A 21,998-nucleotide genomic window follows, 5' to 3' on the forward strand; every position below is an offset into this window, starting at 1 on the left:
GGAGACCATCGGCTTTTTGTCCAGACCATTTGCTAAGACAGAGAACCCAGGAGGAAGAAGAGGCCAGTGTTAAGACATGACCATGCTGAGGAAGGATGAATGAAAGGGTGGAAGGAAGAGCTGGGATGTTCATCTTGTCATTAATTCCTGTTTTGGGGCTGTCTAAACCAGTCTTCCTCTAGCAGTGAGACCATGACCACATGCTTCTCCATCTTACTCATATCTATTGTTTGTGTTTCCACAGAGAGCCGTTTGTCTCCGGCTTGTGTAGACTCTTCCTGGAAGTGAAGTTGTGGAACCCTGACCTCCAGTCCTGCCTGTCCCAACCTCAGGGTTTGGGCGTGATCACTAATGGGCAAGGGGTTTGGGCTCCTGAGGAAAACCTGCCAGTCAGTTGTGGCTGAGCCTCAGCAGTATTCCGCACTGGGGGAAGAGACGAGCATGAAGAGGAAGAGAGTGCCCTCTAGAGAACTCGGCAGCGCCTGGGACCGCCCTCATGGTCATTAGAGCCCCACCTTCTCTTATCTTTGTATAGAAATGCTCTGTGTGCTTTGTTTTGGAAGTGGCACATTCTCCATTAGCGTCATTCTAGTGACTTTTGTCTGCTTAAAGAAGGCGCCCTGTTGATCTGTGAGCTGAAATCTGTTGCTCCTGAAACCACGTTTGCTTTGACTTGTCTCAGAAGCTCTTTGTCTAAGACTCTGAAATTTGGGATGCTCTGCTCTCTTGGTCTTTCAGCCTCTCACCGTCGGGGGTCAGCTGAGCCTGTGGGTGGGCTGGGGAGGGAGGCTGGCTGCTGGTGTAGCACAGAAATGTTATTTTTGGTTTTCCCATGCCCTTGTAAGGTGTTTCCTCTTCTTGAGGTAAGTGTAGGGCTGGTGAGACTTCCCCAAAGCTGCCTTTATTGTCCTTCATTTGTTTCTTTTTTTTCTCCTTCCTTCCTTTCTTTCTTTCTTTCTTTCTTTCTTTCTTTCTTTCTTTCTTCCTTCCTTCCTTCCTTCCTTCCTTTCTTCCTTCCTTTCTTCCTTCCTTCCTTTCTTCCTTCTTTTTTTCCTCTTTCTCACTCCTTATTTCTTTTTTTCCTTTTAAAAATTTTTTTGAGACAGGGTCTCTTTGTGTAGCTCCAGCTCTCCTGGAACTCACTCTGTAGACCATGCTAGCCTACTCAGAGATACACCTGCCTCTGCCTCCCAAGTGCTGGGATTGAAGGCGTGTGCCACCTACATTTCCGTGGAGAGGCCCGAGGGACTCCTCTCCTGGAGCTCACTGTAGACCAGATGGATACCGTGCTTCTCTCTGAGCCACACTGACCCCCATTCTGCCTCAGGAAGCAATAGCTCCCTGCATACGGTCTCAGTGTTTCTTTGCTTTTTCTTCTAACAACTGCTGTGTTGTTCACCGTCACTGTGTGATGTGTCACTGTGTGATGTCCCCTTTCTCTAGTGCATTAGTAACACTTGTATCATTTAACTTTTCAAAGCCCGACGCTCCATAGCGCCTTTTCAGATTGTTTACAAGCTCCCTGGGGGAAGTCTTCGTGTCTGTGAGGGGATTTCTCAAGAGTTCATGTCCTTAGTAGACCCCAGAAAAACATTTGAGCTTTGTTTAGTGCTGCGTCTTGCCTTCAGTATTTTTTCCCCCTCTTCATATTGTAGGTCTGGTTGGTTTACACAACATCGGACAGACGTGTTGCCTCAACTCCTTGATTCAGGTGTTCATGATGAACATGGACTTCAGAATGATATTGAAGAGGTATAACTGTGGTCCCGATTGATAATGCGCATGTCACTCATGGCTTAGAATGTTTGTTCTTTCACAGCGACCTTGACTTCGACAAGTCCCCTTTCCAGAGATGTCTGAGAAAAGATCTTTTCTTGTATATTTTGTATGGCAGGTCGGCCTCATTCTTAGTTTAAGAACACGCACATGCTGCCCTTCACCTCCTTTTGGTTTTAGGTACTGTGGGTCATTAGTGCTTCTTTTAAATATATATTTTCAAAATTATTATTTTATTGTTTTATGTATGTGGGTACCACATGCATGTCCACAGAAGTCTGAGGAGGGAGTTGGATCCCATGGGACTGTGAGCCATCATGTAGGGTCCTGTGGAAGAGCAGCCAATATCCTTAACTGAGCCATCTCTCTAGCCCCTACACACAATGCCTTTAATCTCAGCACTTGGGAGGCAAAGGCAGGCAGGTTTCCGTGAGTTCAAAGCTAGCCTGATTTATAATGATTTCCAAGACATCCAGAGCTACACAATGAAACCCTATCTTGAAAAACCAAAAAGAAAAAGGAGAGGAAGAAGGAGAGAGAGAGAGAGAGAGAGAGAGAGAGAGAGAGAGAGAGAGAGAGTCCTCAGATACTTCTGAAGTACAACCATGGCTGACAGTCACTGGTCTAGAGTCGGGACCAGGCTAACTTCAGAGGAAGTCAGTGGTCTAATAAAAGTGAACAGATGCAGACATTTTATCAGTGATTCTATTTGGCTCTATGCTTTCTCTTTTTTCTTCTTCCACAAAGCAAGTGAGAGGCACCTGTAGGTAAATGGACCATTGGCAAAACACTGTCATCACCTACCCATATTGCCCTTTCTTCCTGGGACCTAATTGAGCATTTGCTTTCGTAGTATGAGTACCTCAGGGTGGACATTTACCTGCTCACTCTAGTGTGGGCCCAGCATACGGTGCAGCTGTCCTTCCTTGATGCAATGGTTGGGCCTAGTTGGGGACTGTGTTGTTCTCCCTCTTAGTAAGGTATTCTGTACACTCCAGTCTCTGAGTCACTGAGTACACACATAGACCTACCCATTCCCATCATTCCAACTTAATCCAGAGAATGGCATGGGCACAGAGAGTCTTTGAAATTCTTTAACTGATTTCAGTTAAAGAAATTGCTCCTGGCCTGGAGAGCGATGGGTTTGAGCTGCCTGGCTGTTCTTACTTGGCAGGATAACAGTGCCACGAGGGGCGGAAGAGCAGAAGAGAAGTGTCCCCTTCCAGCTGCTTCTGCTGCTGGAGAAGATGCAGGACAGCCGACAGAAAGCAGTGCTGCCCACGGAGCTTGTTCAGTGCCTCCAGAAATACAACGTGCCCTGTAAGAGCCTTCTCAGCTCTTGCCTGCCCACTGACACACAGTGTTGGGTGGGGAGGGAACCTTAGGGAAAGAGTGAGGGCAGTGAGTGACCATCAGAGGTTTTGGTGTTGATCTGAAATACACATCTCTTTACTTAAAAAAAAAAAAGTTTAACATAGGACTTTTTAAAAGGACTGTTATCAGCTTACTGCTTTGAAAGATTGGTTCAGCACCTAGCTATTTTCAGGGTGTCGTGTGTGGATTTGACACATTTATGCAATGTCTGATAAGCACATCAGGGTAATTAGCTTGTATTTCTCCTTAAACACTAATTAAACTTCTTCTTCTTCTTCTTCTTCTTCTTCTTCTTCTTCTTCTTCTTCTTCTTCTTCTTCTTCTTCTTCTTCTTCTTCTTCTTCTTTTTTGGTTTTTCGAGACAGGGTTTCTCTGTGTAGTCCTGGCTGTCCTGGAACTCACTCTGTAGACCAGGCTGGCCTCGAACTCAGAAATCCGCCTGCCTCTGCCTCCCAAGTGCTGGGATTAAAGGCATGTGCCACCACCGCCGGGCCTAATTAAACTTCTTAAATGCTGTTGCCTACAGCCAAGGGTACCTCTGCCAAAACACACCCGTCAATCCTCCCTTTTGTCCTTTGTCCCTGTTAACTTTTAACCGTCACCTTGACACAGCCAATCATCACCTGAGAAGGGGACTTGCCCACATTTGATGGGTGTGTAGGTGTGTCTGTGGGTGATTGTCTTGATTGTTGATTGACTAGGAGGGCTCTGCTCACTGTGGCCCACACACATCACTGGGCTGGCCGTCCCAGGCCGTATAAGACAGACATTTGAGTGGGAGCTGGAGAGCAAGCCAGTCAGCAGCATTTCTCCATGGTTTCTCTTTCAATTTCTTGGCTTGAGGTCCTGCCTCAACTTCAGTGATGGACTGTGACCTCCAAGTGTAAGCCAGATAAAACCTGCCGTCCCCTAAGCAGCTTATGGCACAGTTTTACAGTTTTATCACAGCTGCAGAGTGGAACTAGAATGTCTTCTTCTGAGGACCTAACTCAGTAGCCTCGGCCTTGGGTTCCTCTCTTTCTTATAGAATACATAAGAAATATATAACAAATTAAATGGACCTACATGCAGCAGAATGCTAGCGCTTTTCCCTCAGTTTTCATTTGAAGTGTTCTGTAAATGTCTGTTGAATTTACTCGGCCTGTAGAGTTCTTTAACTCGCTGTTAGTTTTAAAAAGATTTAAGATTGTGTTTATTACTGTTATGCTTATATGTGTGTGTGAGGGGCGTATTCACACACAGCATGTGTATACATAGCATGCGTCTAGAGCTCAGAGGAGAACTTTCAGTAGTTGATCCCTTCCTGTCCTGTGGGTTCTAGGTGTCATACTCAGGCTTCCGGGTCTAAGCCAGGCATCTCACCAGCACTGTTGGTTCTTTGGGTACAGATGATTTGTCCGTTCTTGAAAGTAGGGGTGAGAAAGCACCCAAGTGCTATGTTCTGGAATCTATCTCTGTGTTTAGACCTAAGAATATTTACCGTGTATAACTGGGTGTATAATGGGTGCTCCAGTTTTGGGACTGTATACGTTTACAACTTTAAACCTTTTTGTTGAATCGACTGGATTTTAGTGAGTGTGTTTGGATTTTAGTCTACTTTGCCGGTACAGGTATTGCTGCTGCTGGCTGCCTTTGTTTCTGTTTTCTCGTTAGACCCTCTCAGCCTGCTACTTCCATTCTGTCTGTCTTTACCGGTAAAGTGATTTTCTTTGTTTTTTTAGATAAGTCAGTAGGGAATTTAACTGGTTTACATTAAATATTACCACTGATAGCTGGGGCATGCTTTTGTAAAATGATGTAAAATTTCTGTACTTGTTTGGGATAATTCTTATTTCCCTTTTCCTTTCCTCTCTCTCCATCTTCCTTGCCTCCTCCTCTTCTTCTTTTCTTCACTTCAAGCTCACTGTGTAGCTAACTTGACCTGGAGCTCCTGTCTTGTAGCTTCTGCCTCCTGTTTGCTAGGCTTAGAGGCATGTGTCATCACAGGCAGTATCTTTCTTTTTTCTTATTCATCTTTGTAAAGAGCTATTTTTCTTTTTTTTTCTTTTGTGTACAGGTGCACTATCTTCTCTTTTTAATTTTTTTTAAAAATTATTTATCTAATGTACATTTTTGTTTTCTTCAGACACACTGGAAGAGGGCATCAGATCCCATTACAGATGGTCATAAGCCACCATGTGGTTGCTGGGAATTGAACCTCTGGGAGAGCAGTCAGTGCTCTTAACCACTGAGTCATCTCTCTAACCCCTGTCATGTACTTTTATAAGCATTTCTCTTGGGGCCAATTTGGTGAAGAATTCTTCAGGTTTTTGTTTTTCTTGGAAAATCTTTATTTTTTTGTATTTCTGAGGGATAGTTTTGCTGGGTATAATATCTCTGGTTGGTGTGTTGTTGTGGTTGTGGTTGCTGCTGCTTCAGGATTTTGTATCTCTCATCCCACTCTTGCCTTAAAAAACATCTTTTCTAACTAAATTTGTTAGGAGGCTTTTGAGCTCCCCGGACTTGGATGTTTATATTTGCAATGATTTGGAAAGTTGTCATTGATTAATTCGGTAGGTTAGCTGTGCCTTTTCTTTCCCACCTCTTCTCATAGCACCTGCATTGTGAATGATTTCTTAATTAGTTGTGTGTAATATGTCCCATAGACTTTGCTTTTAGTTCTTCTTAACTTCTTTATTTTTTATTTTTCTAATTTGGTTATTTCAAAAGAGCCATGTTCATGCTTAGAAATTTTTATTTCTGCTTGATCAGTATTGTTGAGGGTCTCTATGGTGGTTTTTCTCTTAACTTATTAGATTCATTAGTGTCACGATTTCTCTTTATTATCTCTATGTGGCAGCATTTCTCACTCATATAATGCTTTCTCTAACTTAATTTCTGTGTTAATTCTCTAGCGTCATCAAATTTCCTTGTAATCATTTGTTTGAATTCTCTGTTATATAATACATTACTTTGCTTTCCTTTGGAGACCATTGCTAGAAAGTTATTGTGCTCCTTTGGAGACATTGGGATGCATAGTTTTTCATGATTCTTAAATGATCCAGAGTTTGAACTATTAAAAAACTTTTAAATAATTATGGGTGTTTTGCCTGCATGTATTTTTGTGTACCATGTACCAAGGTACGTGATACTCTTGGGGGCCAGAAGAGATTGCTGGATTTCCTAGGACTAGAGTTACAGACAGATACTAGATATCATGTGAGTGCTGGGAATTGAATCCAGGTTCTCTGGAAGAGCAGTCAATGTCTGTTGGTATTTGAATATCTGGTGGATCAGTTTACCTCTACCTTAAAAAAGGATATTCTTAATTTGTTGCAAATCATAGAGGAAAACTAAATGTGGGTTTGACACACATGATCTTTACTTTTGTTTTATTTTAAGATTTATTTACTTGTTTGTTTATTGTTTTAAACATGCTAATCCAGGCACATGAGCACCACAGCGTGTTTGACATGGAGAGCAGAGACAGCTTTTGAGGATTCTCTCCAGACACAATGAGCTCAGAGTTTAGATTCAGATCCCTCCGGCTTGCTCAGAAAGTGTCTCTACTCTCTGAACTATCTTGCCCACGCTCTGTTTTTACTTTTGGGAGCATTTAATCACTTTAATGAAGAAACAAGCTCCTGGAAGCATTTAACCATGTCATCTATATTCCCACTTTTCTTAAGCTTCCCATGGTGCTTTGTGCATCCCAGGGGACCTTTTATTCTTGTTTGAATTATGACCAGCTGGAACCTGTCCTCCATTATAATATAGGTTCCCAGGGACATGCATTTTCTTTGGTTCATGCAGTGCCCCCCCAAGTGTGAAGTATACAGTGGGATAGACAAGTATCCTTGCACTTTGTAGATGACCAGGACTCTTGGCTCTGGAAGCCCTGACAAGGTTAAAAATAATGACTTCAGATGGTGGCCATCTGACTTTGTTTCTGTTGCTGTGATAAAATACCCCGAAGAAAAGCAATTTAGGGGAGAAAGGGTTTGTTTTAGCTCACAAGTCCAGGGTATGGTCTGTCATAGCAGGGAAATTGGAATAGTGGACAGAAAGTTGAAACAGCTGGGCAAATCACACCCATTGTCAAGCTCAGAGAAAGTGAGTGTGGACATTCTCGCTTCTCATGTTTGGCTTATTCTCTCTATGTTTATATGGTCCAGGACCCAAACCTAAATAGTGCGGCCCACAGTGAGCTGGGTCTTTCCATAACAATTAAAACAGTCAGGAAAACCCCTGCAGATATGTCCACAGACCAACTCACTCAAGACAGTCCCTGACTGAGACCCTCTTCCCAGGTATTTTTTGATTGTGTCAAGTTGATAATTAAAACTGACCACCCCAGAAGCTACAGAGTTGCCCTGGCAGTTTAGAGCACTTGTTGCTCTTGCAGAGGACCCAGGTGTCACTCCCTTCACCCGTGTGGTGGTTCACAACCATTTGTAACTCCAGTTCCAGGGGGATCGGATGCCCTCTTATGACCTCCAGGGGCACTAGGCATGCACACAGTACACATACATACATATGGGGGGGGGCATCTACACATATAAAATCAAGAAATAAATCTATCAAAACAAGACAAAACTGACCACCACAGCATCTTAATCTATTTTTTTAAAAAAGACATCAGTGTTAGCTCTGTGTCAGGAAACCTTCTGCACATAATTCCCAGGCTGAATCATTTAAATGTCTGACAGACTTTTTTGAGTTGGGATTCATTATATAGATGGATTAATATATTCACATTCATCATTGTAGATTTGAGTGCATAAGGCGACGTGAATGATAGAGATTTTGCCTCCAGGGAACTTACATTTTTAGAAGCAGGACAGGTCAAAATCAAACAAGAATGAAGAGCATCAAGTCTGTGCTGTGCTGTGTGTCATGAAGGGAAGACGACAGTGTCTGGTAGAGGATGTGGCATGTTCTGAGAAACTGCCTCAGCCTGAAATGTCTTTGCATTCCGGCACAGGTCTGCCCTTTTGTGAAAGTCTGCAGCCTGTTTCTCGACTTTTCTGACTTCCTACTTCTTTGAACTAACACCGTTAAAAGTCAGTTGTGTCCGTTCCCGATTTCAGGTCTACTTACATGACAGGTAGACAGTTCCCCTGCAAAGTTCCTGCTCTTGGCTAGGATCATCTAACATGGATATTGGCCTTTATTCTTTGCACCTTTGGGAAAACCTGGTCAGATTAGCAATAATAAAAATTACCACCAGGGGGCAGAAGAGTCCAAGTCGTAGAGTCCAAGCTCAGCAGAAAAATGGGAGAAAACAGTTGGGATAGGTCCGTCTACTGACAGGGAGGATGGTGAGAGAAAGTGGTGGCAATATTAACTCAGAGAAACTCTTAAAAAAAGAATCAACACCAAGCATAGTTTTTATTTAGTCTATTTTGAAAATGAGGGAAAGCTAAGAAAGGACAAAGTGTTCACGTGGCTGGTGTCCTGGTGGTTTAACGGCATGACATGTCTCCTTACTAATTGTGCCCCCCCCCCCCCCCCCCCCCAGTGTTTGTCCAGCACGATGCTGCTCACCTCTACCTTACAATCTGGAACCTGACTAAGGACCAGATCACGGACATAGACTTGGTAAGGGCTGGAATCTGGAGAAGTCAGAGACGTGAGATGTTGCTTGTGGGACCTGCTCCCCTACTGTGTGCGCTATTGGCGAGGGATGCGGTGCGGCTTGGCGTAGCTCCCTGGTGTGCACCTTTATGTGCCAGGAAGCAAAATTTCTAGAGCTTTTGTCTAAAAAAGCCCACATAAGCTGACCTAAAGGGACTTCTAGGTCACCTCACCTCCTTGCTCTCTACTTGCAGGCAGAGCGGCTGCAGAGTCTGTTCACAATCTGGACGCGGGAGTCCTTGATTTGCGTGGGCTGTGCAGCGGAGAGCAACAGGAACAGCAAGCTGCTCACTCTCTCTCTTCCTCTTTTTGATATGGACTCAAAGCCTCTGAAATCACTGGTGAGAGACTCTTTGTTGGTGACTTTGTGTATCCCGAGGTGGCCCATTTCCCTTTGCTTTCATCACCTACCCTTGGATTTTGTAAAAGTAACTCGTGGGCCAGCAAGATGATACAGCATATGATGGTGCTTGTGGCCAAGTGTCATGACCTGAGTTTGATCCCTGGGTCCTACATGGTGGAAGAAGGGCACTAGAGACCCAGTTCCTGTTCTCCACATATATGCCTTGGCATGTGTATGCCTCCCTACCATAATCAGAAAAAAAAAAAAAGTAATACAATTTTTACAAAGTGGCCCGTGTTTCACTTGTATACCCTGGGCCAATCTCTCCTTTGACTTGGGACAGGGTACATTTTTCTGACCCCCTTTTGCTTCCTTGTGTTCTTCCTCTAGTGAGTCCCTTCCAGTTTTGTTCCTCCCTCCAGGGGATACTTTCTGAAATTCTGCCCCGTGTATCACATGTGCCCACATAGGGGGAGTGGGGCTTAAAGGGTAGCTTTGGGCTTTCACTAGCACCGGGAGAGGACTGTCTTTGAGATGGGAAACATGATTGCGACTTTCTGCTTTTCTTCTGGGTGGGGCAGGAGGATGCCTTGAGATGTTTCTTCCAGCCCAGAGAGTTAGAAAGCTCAGACAAGTGCTTCTGTGAGAGCTGCGGGAAGAAGACGCCCTGGAAACAGGTACTCCTTAAACCCAGACACTTCACTGGCCTGGGGTTGCCCCATGGGGTTTCTTGACAAGTCTTTGCAGACCCCTTAAGGGTATCTCATAGTGGCTGACATAGGGAATCTGAGTACCTAGGGTCCTGGAGCTTCTCATTTGCATAACTTCAGACTTGGCATCTCAGACCTTATCACTGAGAGGGACAGGAAGAACCTTTTTAGGGACAAGAAGAGAAGATTCAAGAACAGTAGATAGGGCTTTCCACTTAGGGTTGAGATGCCTAGAGTATATCTCACAGTTCCTGTACCTGAGCAGAGGCCTTCTGTGAGGATGTGTGGGTGACACTCAGTCACATGAGTCTTGAAGGTGCTCTGCACGTCCCCTGTGGGAAAGAGCACACTACTGGGCTTGACACTGCTCCGAACCTGCCCATTTCAGGTGCCTAAGGACTTCATCTTCATTCTGATTTTGCCTTTTTAGGTTCTGAAGCTGACCCATTTGCCCCAAACCTTGACCATTCACCTCATGAGATTCTCTGTCAGGAACTCAAGGACGGAAAAGGTCTGCCACTCAGTGCATTTCCCTCAGAGCTTGGATTTCAGTCAGGTTCTGCCATCTGAGAAAGATCTTGGCGATACCAAGGAACAGGTGAGGGTTGCCTTCCATCCCTTATTCACCCCAGAAGACTTTGTTCTGACATAACCATCCGTTCCCATCAGCTGCTGGACACACTCACCCCTAAGTGCTATAGTTGTAAGTACCAAGTTCATGCTAGAGACTTGGTCTGTGATGCAGCAGACTGTGAGGTGACATGGACCAGCATCCTGTGAGCCAAACACTTCCTGGGTGAGGCTCTCATCCAGAGGCTCAGACCTCTTGTTCGACATATTTAGCAGAACATATTTATATACAACAGTGGCGAGCCAACAGCAGCTTGGTGTGATCCACAAAGGAGGATACTTCGCTCTTTTTTAAAGATTAAAAATATTAAACTGCATTTACTTATTTGTGTGTGTGTGTGTGTGTGTGTGTGTGTGTGTGTGTGTGATGAGCAGAGTCAGAGACAACTTTTGGGAGGAAGTCAGTTCTCTCCTTCCACCACCTGGGTCCCAAGGATTGAACCCATGTCATCAGTCTTGGCGGCCATCACCTTTACCTCCCGAGCTGTCTTGCCAGCCCAAGACAGACTTTCTTTCTTAAGCAATATTTAATGGTCAAACCTATATCGTTCCAAAGCAGTGGTGGGTCATCTCCCTACTGTGGGTTGGAAGTGGGAAATGCTACATTTGCAAGCAATAGCTCTCACATACATGGCTCCATTGCTGGACTGTTTCTTCTGTTGGATCCGTCTGTTTGTCTGTTGATGCTCTGGAACCATAGTAGTAAAATAAGAAGCTCATCCTTACCTCTCAGGTGTCTGTCCATGTCTCACACTATTCACCTTTGCTCTCCTCATTTTCCTGCTCAGTCTGGTTGTGCAGTGCATTTCTATTTCTTTCTATTTAAAGGATTTCACTATGGAAAATTTCAGATCAATTCAAAAAAGTGGCGACATATATAACCAGCCCTCACCTCTCACCCAGCAGTTGACTATTTAATCACTCATTCACAGCTAGTCTTGGCCTCCACAACCAGCTTCTTCTTTTGCTCAACCGTTCTGGTTGGTTGTGTCAAGTCAACTTGACACAAACTAGAGCTACCTGGGAAGAGTTGACCTCAGTTGAGGAGCTGACTGCCTCCATTTGGCCTGGGGTAAGCCTGTGGGGATATTTTCTTGATTGATGATTGATGTGGAAGGGCCCAGCCGACTGTGCGCAGTGCCACCTCTTGGTGGGTCATCTGGGTTGTATAAGAAAGTAAACTGAGCAAGCCATGGGGAGCACACTGCTCTTTTTATTGAGGTCCACTTGGATAAAGTTGAATCATTCTAGTCTGCAGTTGGCGGCTTTACCATAGTCCCCAGCCCTTTTCTGTAACCTGATCATCATATATAGATATTGCTTTCCTTGAAACAAATTTTGGCAACAAAAGTTGACACACACGCGCGCGCGCGCACACACACACACACCCACCACACCCACCCTCACTCCCACACCACATACACACATACACATACAGACACCACACAGACAAGCACGCACACACCACACACCTACCCTCAATCCCACCCCACACTCCCACACTACACACACACACACACTACCTACCCATCCTCACTCCCACCCCCACACTCCCACACCACACACACACCACACACACACTATACCACACTACATATACACACACACATACACCACACACTCACCACATGCACACCCACAAGCACACACACCACACACAGACACCATACACCACACACCACACACACATACATACACTCACATCTCCCACATCCCCCACAGCCCTCCACACCACACACACACCACACCACACACACAGACACCACACACATATACACACCACACACACATAAGCACACACAGCATACCACACACACAGACACCACACACTACACATACCACACATACAGACACTACACACACACACACACACACACCACATACCACATACCATACACACACATACATACACCCACATCCCCCACATCCCCCACAGCCCCCCATACCACCCCCCACACCCCCAGCCCTCTCACTCCCCTCCCACACACACCACACAAAGGTACTCAGTGTTCTCCATTTTGCCCACCTGTCCTCTTCTCGGGGCTTTTGCACTCTTTCCTGCATTAATGATTTCCCAAGACACAGGTAGAGGACAGACACTGTTTGCCCATGTGGAGGAACTATATAAAGTATTCTTTTATTTATTATTAAAAAAAAAAAAACCTCCACAGGGAATGACATTTTGTTTGTTCACTTGAAAAAAAATTAAATCTAGGTGGGTATGGTTGCTTGCACGTATAATTTTAGTTCTTGGGAAATTGGCAGTGTGTGTGGTATGTGAGCCATGCGTTTGCAGACAGCCTATGGTACATAGTAAAACCCTGCCTTAAACCGAAAGAGGGCTGGAGAGGCGGCTTAGCAGGTAAAGGCACCTGAGGACAAGCCTGATGGCCTGCACTTGATCTACCTACATGGTAGAGCGGGAGAGCCGACCTTCTAAGCTGTCCTATGCCGTCCACACCCACTGCCTGCACACATGTGCTTGCACACACTGTGCACACACAGTGACACATATGTAATAACTAAATGTGATGAGTCTAGAGTCACCTTAAAAAAAGACCTAAGGAAGCTTACACTTTAGTTAATTTTCATTTGTAAATTTTTATCTTTCCTGTTGTGTGCACACACAGTTGTGCACACACTCATGGAGGTTGGAGGATGATTTTGTGGAATTGGCCTGTCCACCTGCTTTTGTATGTTTCTGGAGGAGATTAAACTCACTGGGCCTGTGCGCCAAGTGCCTTAACCTGCTGAGCCATTTGGCTAGCTTAAAATTAATTAATTTTTAATCAACAAAAGTCATGCTGGGTGTGGTGGCATACACCTTTAAACCCAGTGCTCTGGAAGCAGAGGCAGGCAGATCTCCATGAGTTCAAGGCCCCCCTGGTCTTCATAGCAAGTTTTAAGGTAGTCAGGTATACATAATAAAGAAACCTTATCTCAGCAAAACAAACAACACAAACAAAACAAAACAAAAAAACCCAACCCCTCCAAAACAAACCAAATAAATATAAATGGTATGCAATGTGATTGATATGTGTCCATACATTGTGGAATAATTAGTTAATATACCTATCACCTTGCAAGCATATCTTTGTAGGGAGAGTTTTTAAACTACTTTAAACAATTTCCAACGTGCAACACATTGTTATTTACTATAGTTACTATGCTGGTATCTAGCCCTGGTAATTATCCACCATCCTAGTCTGTTGGTATTCATTTTAGTCTAAGACTAACTTTTGTAGGTAGAAAGTCATCTTTTATTTTCTTCAGGGAGTCTGAAAGCATGTAGATGTTTTACTTCTGAATGTCTGTAATTATGTTTACTTGTAGAACAGTCACAGAAGGATACGCAGGCAGGGTACTACTCAAAGGTTGGCAAGCATACGCAGTGGGCTGCCAGCAGGACTTCTCATGTTTCTTGGATGCTAACTTTAAAGATTTGTTTTATTATAGTTTTTAAAAGATTTATTTATTTCATTTTCATGTGTGTGAGTAGTTTGCTTGCATGGATGTATGTGTATCATGTGCCTGCCTAGTGCCCATGGAGGTCAGAAGAGGGCATAAGACCCACTGGATTTGGATGGCTGTGAGCTTTCACCTAGGTGCTGGAAACCAAACCTCTAGACAAGCAGCCTGCATTTTTAACCATTGACTCATCTCTCTAGCCTATATTATATTAGCGTGTATGTGTGTGTGCCTGAATGTATATGTGTGCACTACATTTGTGCAGGTGCTAACAGAGACCAGAAGGGTGTCAGATCTCCTAGAACTGGAGTTAAGGATGGTTACATCTGATGTGGGTCATCTGCAGGAGCAGCACATGCTCTTTCTCTCAGTCCCAGATGCTAACTTTCAGAACAATATATTATAAACTAGTCATTTCTTTCTGTATATTCCTTTAAAAAACAAATCGTTATATATTTATTACTAATTAATGAATGTAGTGGTTTGAATATGCTTGGCCCAGGGACTGGCACTATTAGGAGGTGTGGCCTTGTTGAAGTAGGTGTGGCCTTGTTGGAGGAAGTGTGTCATTGTGAAAGTGGGCTTTGAAAGACCTCCCTCCTAGCTGCCTGGAAGCAAGCCTTCTGTTTGCCTCTGGATCAAAATGTAGAACTTTCCGCTCCTCCAGTCCCATGTCAGCCTGGATGCTTCCATGCTCCCACCTTGATAATGGACCGAACCTCTGAACCTGTAAGCTAGCCCCAATTATAGGAGTTTATAAGAGTTGCCTTAGTCTCTTCACAGCAATAGAAACTTTAAGACAATGATTTTATTCCTTTTTTGTTATTCTCATTTTTTCCAGTTTTAAGGGTCAGGTTACAGTAGGTTGAAACTTCATCTTCCATCTCCTCAGAAGACAGAACAGTAGCCTTACTAGAAGTTCCTTAGATGGAGCGATCCACCAGCAATTGTAATTATACATTGTATATATTTGTAATTGTAAATATACATTGTAATAGGACATGGTGCAAAAGGAAGAAGTTGTAGCCATCTTTTGGGGATGATATATCCCATTACTGTTGCTCAGTGCAACCTGTAGGGCCTCCTAGCTGCTCCCTCCTTCAATCCCATTAACACGGAGGATCCTCATCTGCCTCTCTGTGGTGCTTTTGCTTGTCTGGTTCCTCCAACGGCTGCTCTTCAAACGTGTGAGGTGCTAGTGACTTACAGGAGACGTAGGCTGTGGGTTCATGGTCTCTTCTTGGTGCCTGGAGGTGAACTATGGTGGCCCAGACTGTATGCAGCAGGTGCTGGCTGCAGCACTGAGGGGTGCTGGCTGCAGATATGGGACCTGAGCTCCAGGCCCCAAGCCTGTTGGGCAGAGTGCACACATGGAGCTTTAGGAAAGAGTTTTGATTAATGTGGTGAGCTGGCTCCACACTCTTCTTTTATCACAAGGAATTGTCTCTTATTTTGTTTTCCTATGGTTATGAGGGGGTGATATGATTTACTATCAGCTCTAACGCATGCTTTGATCTGTGATGGTGACACTGCTTTCCTGGTGTCTGTTGTATGGTTTACTTTTCTATTTCTGTGATAGAAAACATCACAGCCAAGGAAACTTACAGGAGAGTTTATTTTGGGCTTATGATTTCAGAGACGTAGAGGCCATGATGGAAAAATGGAGGTGGTAGGTGGTACACGTGAGCAGTGGCTGAGAGTCTGTATCTAGAAAAGCAAACAGGAAGCAGAGGGCTTTCAAATCTGAAAGCCTACTCCCAGGGATATACAGCCTCAAGCAAGGCCATACCCATAATTCTCTCCCAACATCCACCAATGGGAACCAAGTATTTAATTCTCAAGACTTAATGGAGAATATCTAATTCAAATTACCACATTCTGCTCCCTGGGACCCAAATGATATGTTGTTGTCATACAATAATGCAAAATGCATTAGTACAACTTCAAAGGCCTCACCGTCTTTCTCAGTTGCAACACTGTTTAAAAGTCCAGAGTACAAGTCTCTTCTGAGACTCACGGTAGTCTCTTAGTTGTAACTTCCTATAAAATAAGAAAACAAGTTACATACTCCAAACATAAAGTGACACAGAATATATACTGTGATTCTGAAAATGGAGGAATGGGGGCAAAGCAAGGAATGAGGACTAACAAACTCCAAACTCTGTAGCTCCATGTCCTGTGTCAAAGGACTCAGATCACTCTCCTCCCCCTGTCCCTGCTTTGCTGCCTGCAAGATACATATCTCTCTTGTATGGCTCTATCCCTGTGCCACGGTCTCTTTGGCAGATGTCTTACAGCTTTGGCACCTCTAACGTCTTGGGGAATCCAATGCAGCACAAGCTTCACCGAATGGCCTCTCAGGGCCTCTGTGCAGGGACTCCTCTGCTGCACACTTGGCCTTATTGGCTCTCTTAAACTGCAGAAGATCCCACAATTGCTTTGCTTGTTTTCTTCATGACTCTAAAGCCAGCATGACACTGCTAAGTTTGGCCACCAACTCGGAATGACCCCAGGACCCTTCATGTCACATTTCCAGTTGCATTTTTGTTCTTTCTAGAAAATTCCTTAGGCCTTTTTCTTTCACAAGTTGCACACTTACCTGGGTGGGGTCTTGCCCTGGTGGTACTTATTCCACTGCAGATTTGGCCCCTCTCTAATGGTGCTAATCTTAACAATTACAGACTTGCTTGCAGCTCATACCTTGGCTGTAGCATTAAGCTTGTCAGTGTCTTTTTTTTTTTCTTTCCAATTTGTAATTTTGTTTTTCTTTCTGCTCTATTTTCTCTTTTGTCATTGTAGACCTGTATAAGAGTGATTCCTAATAACCATGTGACAGAATCAATATTAGGCTGTTTTGAAATCTCCTCTGCCAGAGAAATTATATATAAATTCATTATATATATATAAATTATTCATTATATATAAATTATTTATAAATTATGTATAAATTCAGCCTCACACAAGTTCTCAGGGTGTGGGCAGAAATCAACTCCGTTGTTTGCCAAAATAGCACACTAATGGTCTAGAGCCTAGTTGCTAATATTCTTCCCCTCTGAAAATTCGTAGTTCTTAGCACTCCTGACTTCCAAACTCCCATGAAGCGCTGTTTATGGTATTCAGCCACTCTTCTAGTTTAAAGTTCCAAAGCCTTTCACATTCCTCAAAAAAAAAAAACAAAAAAAAAAAACAAAACAAAACAACAACAACAACAAAAACCCTACTATGGTCAGGACTGTCACAGCAATAGCCTATTCCTGTTTCCAATTTCTAAACCAGTTGGTTTTCCATTGCTATGATAAGACACCATGACCAAGGCAATTTATAGAAAAAAAAAAAAAGAGTTTATTTTAGGCATATGGTTTCAGTGTGTTAGAGTCTAGGAAGGTGAACCAGAGGTAGCCAGCGGCCAGTGGCTAGAATAGCAATTGGGAGCTCATATCTTGATCTACAAACAACAAGAAAACACACTAGAAATGGGGAAAGTTTTGAAACCCCAAAGCCCAGTGACATTCTTCCTCCAGCAGAGTCAGATCTTCTGATTCTCCCAAACAGCCATTGATGGGGGACCAAGTCTTTAAATGCCCAGGACTTAGGGTAACATCTCATTCAAACCAGCACATCTGTCTACCCAGGTCTTCTCCCATGAGGTCTGTCTCTGACGGAGCTTCTCCTTCTCATCATTTTGTGCACATTTACTTTGTGTCCATTCCGCCTCAGCCCTGAATGTCACCTCATTAATTCTCATGGTCTTTATCACTCACCTCAAATTTATAGCATTCGAGTTTGTTTTCCTGTTCAGTCCCTACCCTCTCCCCACCCCAGAGCTCTCATCTTACTGAGAGCTTTTACTCAGAAATCCCAGGGATCAAATTCAAATACCCCCTGTTCCCCCTTTGCAATCCAGTTAGTTACAAAGTACTTGTGGCTGGCTAGACCTCATTTTACCCATCGAGGAATCAGTACCTGACCTAGAGTAAGCAAAGAATAAAGAATGAACATGGAAAGAGATGGTTTCGCTGTTCAGGGCTGTCTATGAGAGGCAGCATGGTGGCTGAACTGTCTCTGTGTTTGTCTCCCTCCAGTCTGACATACACTACGAACTCTTTGCCGTGATTGCCCATGTTGGGATGGCCGACTTTGGTCATTACTGTGCCTACATCCGGAATCCTGTGGATGGAAAATGGTTCTGCTTCAATGATTCACATGTTTGTTGGGTGAGAATCATCATCCGAATTGCTACTTGTCTTAGATTAGCTACCTCTAGTAAACCCCAAGCCTGGGGCTACCTGGGTCCTCACCATGAAGACTGTGCTTCTGTACTCTGAACGGAGGTGCTTTTAATGGGGTGCAAATTCCTTTTAAAAAAAAGATTTATTTATTTTATATATGTGATTACATGTTCACTGTGTTCAGACAGATCTCATTACAGATAGTTGTGAGCCACCATGTGGTTGCTGGGAATTGAACTCAGTACCTCTGGAAGAGCAGTCAGTGCTCTTAACCACTGAGCCACCTCTCCAGCCCAAGTCATTCATATATATATACTTGAAAACTGCTTCTGGGCTATAACTGCACATGTTCAGCTCAGTGCCCAGGTTTCTGGTGCTCTAGGCTTGGTGCCCTGACACTTCAGACTCTGTGGGAAACTTTTCTAAAGCCAGAGTTGTAACTCTTTTGGATAGGCATAACCAGGCTTAAAGAGAGGAATAGACTTCTCCAGGGTGAAGAAGGGCACACGACAGTCCCATACATCCCAGGGATACTGAACACACAGTTGGGTGCTGACCTCTTCCTTATGTACTTCCAGGTGACCTGGAAGGATGTCCAGTGTACCTATGGCAATCACAGATATCGCTGGTAAGAGAAGGGCTGGGTTCTTGAAATACAGTGAACTCACTCTGAATTCTCAGCCATGTAAAATCCTTAAGGTTTCAGCATTTCTTACATTCTGAGGACTCTCAAGACTAATTAGTCAGTTTCATCTGTGACTAGCTTCCTACTACAGCATGCTTCTCTCAGTACTGAGATTTCAGCAATGCCTATGGATTTGTAATGGAGTCCAAATGTACTGTCTGCCATTTTCTTCCTAGTTGTAAAGCCTTCCTTATGGCCTCTTTCCGTTGTGTACAGCCTTTACAGATTGACCCAGACAGATCTGTGGGGGTTTCTGACACGCTGACTTTGATTCCTGAGCGCACCTCCCCACAACAGTCTTTTTTTTTTTTTTTTTTTTTTTTTGGTTTTTCAAGACAGGGTTTCTCTGTGTAGTCCTGGCTGTCCTGGAACTCACTCTGTAGACCAGGCTGGCCTCGAACTCAGAAATCCACCTGCCTCTGCCTCCCAAGTGCTGGGATTAAAGGCGTGCGCCACCACCGCCCGGCCCCACAACAGTCTTAATTGCTTGCTTATGTAACTTTCTTTCACATTTCATATTTACTCTTTGAGGGCGGCAAGGCCTGCTCTTGACATTTTTTTTATGTCTAGCAATGACTTGACTTGCATTTAGTAAAACTCAACAAATACCTCTTAAAACCAATCATTACAGAGGAGATGCTGGAAAGAAAAATAAGAGGCTGGAAGAAGACAGATCAAAGAGCCTTTGTAAAGGTTTCTTGGCTGTTACTTTTTTTTCCTTGTCTGGGAACAATGGCATATACAAAAGGTGATCAGAGATGGCTCTCAGCTGAGAGGCAGGCTTATCCACTTGAAAAATAAAGAGGCAGATGCAATTGTATTTGAAAGCCTCCACCAACCCTTTTGCCAGCCTTTTATTTCTTTCAGGCATCTCTATTAGATGCCAGATCTTCGTTTCTGATTGCTGTTAATGTCTTCCTGATTTACAGTAGGGACTGGCAGACCCTCTGTAAAGACAGAGGGAGGAAGTCTTCAGCCCTACGGAACACAGCTCCCACAGCAGCTACGTGGGCTCTGCCCGAGGCTGCACACATGACCGACTGACTTCAATCGGCTCTATGGCTGAATCTGTTTCCAAAACAGAGTTGGATTTAGTTAAATCTCACAGATTTTCAGCCATCATATTTAGATGTCAATTAATAGCTACCCACTCAGGTCGCCAATTTGGCCCTCTGAGGGAATGGCTAGGTGGGTCATTGACCTAAGTGTCAGGTGCTTGACCTAGGAGCCAGGAGGTTTACTGATGCATGTTGTAAGAGCCAAGAGGTTTACTGGTGCATGTTGCAAGAGCCAAGAGGTTTACTGATGCATGTTGCACTGTGGTTTTTTACTGAGGATGCTTCATTTTTCTAGGCTGACATGTGCTCTCTGTTTTCCAGGCGAGAAACTGCCTATCTCTTGGTTTACATGAAGACTGGATCCTGACTGATATACTCACACTTTCAGAGAGGGATAGACTCTTATCTCTGCTCCTGCACCCATGACTGCTGCATTTCAATGAGAATCATAATTTAAAAACCATAATTAAGCCCTATTTATAAGCAAGAATTATTATTGCTGTGGCTTGGATGTAGTTTGTCTCCTGAAATCTTACATACAGAAGGCTTGGTATTTAGGATGGCAGTGTTTAGGAGACAGAACTTTCAAGAGACAGGGCCCACTGGGAGGTAATCGGTTCATGGGATCTCTCTCTTCTGTGCACTAATTGTTCTTTTTCTGTTTCTCTACCCTGCTGTGATGCAAACAGGGCCCTCCAGCCTTCAAAATTCTGAGTCAAATAAACGTTATTGTACAGTATTCGGCCTCAGGTATTTTGTTATAGCAATAAGAAATGCATGGATATAATTGTTAATATATTAGCAATGACCCTACATAGGTCTCGATCAGTTGGAATGGATAATTTCACCAGTGGATCTGGCTAGATCACGTCCTGATTGTGACCTTCAGTACGAGATGTGACCTATTCAGTTGGGAAACTGTGGGAGTCCAGACAGATAGGAATCAGTGCCTGTAGAAGAAATTGGGTTGACAAGGGACAGTGGAGGGAAGTATTTTATTTAGTATACTAGTGACTGTACCAGTATGTACTGTGTAGGCTTAGGATTTTCAAAACCTACTTTAATAAGGGTTTTTAAATGCTTCAGCCTCCTTTCTAGGCTACTTACCAGAGGTAGAGGAAAAAGAAAGGTTAAAAGGAAATGGGGGATACGGACCTGTTTAGAAATAGTTCTTTGGGGGAAATTTCAGTCTTCGTTGTTAGGATATCAGCAGTCTAGTCCAAAACACCAAGCACAAATGAGTAGTAGTGGCTCAATCCAGAAGAAACCTAGAGGCTCTGCCAAATTGGCATGAGTTGGCAGGAGTGGCAAGAAGTGCCTCTCTCTACGAAGTCATGACAATCGAAGATAAGCAAAGTGTTGCAAGACAGATCAATGCAGGAGTGTCCTTTCACTGTCTGTGGGGTGATATTTATATTCTTTCTAAATATCACGCGACCTCTCAAGCCTCGGTTCCAGCAAAACATCATGCCCTTTCACAAGACAGCATCCAAAAAAAAAAAAAAAAAAAAACCCACCATGTATCTATTCTCAGAAAAATATCCTCTCATGTGTCTGCTTCAGCAAAACATCCTCTCATAAGACAGTTCCCAGAAAAACATTGCATGACACAACTGAGTCTCCAAAAAAAACCAGAAGCTTCCATCTCAGTACTGGCTAAAAATCATCTCAACTTAAAAAAAATAATAATGATATTTATATTATAAATAGTGTATTACATTACTGTTGTTATTGTTTTGATTGATTACTAGTGTCTGTGTGTGCCACAGAATGCATATTGAAGTCGGTTCTCTCACCCCACTGTGGGATCCAAGGATCAAACTCAGGTGGTCAGGCATGTTGTATGACAAGCCATTTTATTCTGTGAACAACCTCACTGACCCTCAGCCTGCCTTCTTTTGATTTGTTTATTTTTCTTTTATGAGTATGTGTTTTGGTTGCATGTTTATCTGTACACCACATCCATCCATGAAGTACCTGTGATGGCCACAAGGGGGCCATCAGATCCTCTGAAACTGGAATTAGAGATGGTTGTGAGTCACCACATTGGTCCTGGGACTCAGATCCAGATGCTCTGGAAAACAGCCAGTGTTCCTAACGCCTGAGCCA

The 21,998-nt window shown here is 43.7% G+C and overlaps 1 protein-coding gene across 1 annotated transcript; it reads left to right on the forward strand.

Moving 5' to 3' along the window:
• Positions 1-248: 248 nt before the first annotated feature.
• On the forward strand, positions 249-20,628 carry Usp18 (ubiquitin specific peptidase 18). The gene is made up of 10 exons (XM_034511786.2): positions 249-499; positions 1,656-1,752; positions 2,951-3,096; positions 8,651-8,730; positions 8,961-9,107; positions 9,691-9,786; positions 10,250-10,417; positions 18,000-18,131; positions 18,725-18,774; positions 20,211-20,628. Exons 1-10 carry the CDS (start codon positions 352-354, stop codon positions 20,254-20,256), a joined length of 1,110 nt encoding a protein of 369 aa, XP_034367677.1. The 5' UTR covers positions 249-351; the 3' UTR covers positions 20,257-20,628.
• The last annotated feature ends 1,370 nt before the right edge of the window (positions 20,629-21,998 follow it).

The sequence above is a fragment of the Arvicanthis niloticus genome, chromosome 9 (assembly GCF_011762505.2).
Source record: "Arvicanthis niloticus isolate mArvNil1 chromosome 9, mArvNil1.pat.X, whole genome shotgun sequence".
Classification (NCBI taxonomy): Eukaryota; Metazoa; Chordata; class Mammalia; order Rodentia; family Muridae; genus Arvicanthis; species Arvicanthis niloticus.

Coding starts and splice junctions, on each gene's coding strand:
- Usp18 (XM_034511786.2), top strand. CDS start 352: ATGGGCAAGGGGTTTGGGCTCCTGAGGAAAACCTGCCAGTCAGTTGTG. Junction 9,108..9,690: donor CAAAGCCTCTGAAATCACTG/GTGAGAGACTCT, acceptor TGGGTGGGGCAG/GAGGATGCCTTGAGATGTTT. Junction 18,775..20,210: donor GGCAATCACAGATATCGCTG/GTAAGAGAAGGG, acceptor TCTGTTTTCCAG/GCGAGAAACTGCCTATCTCT.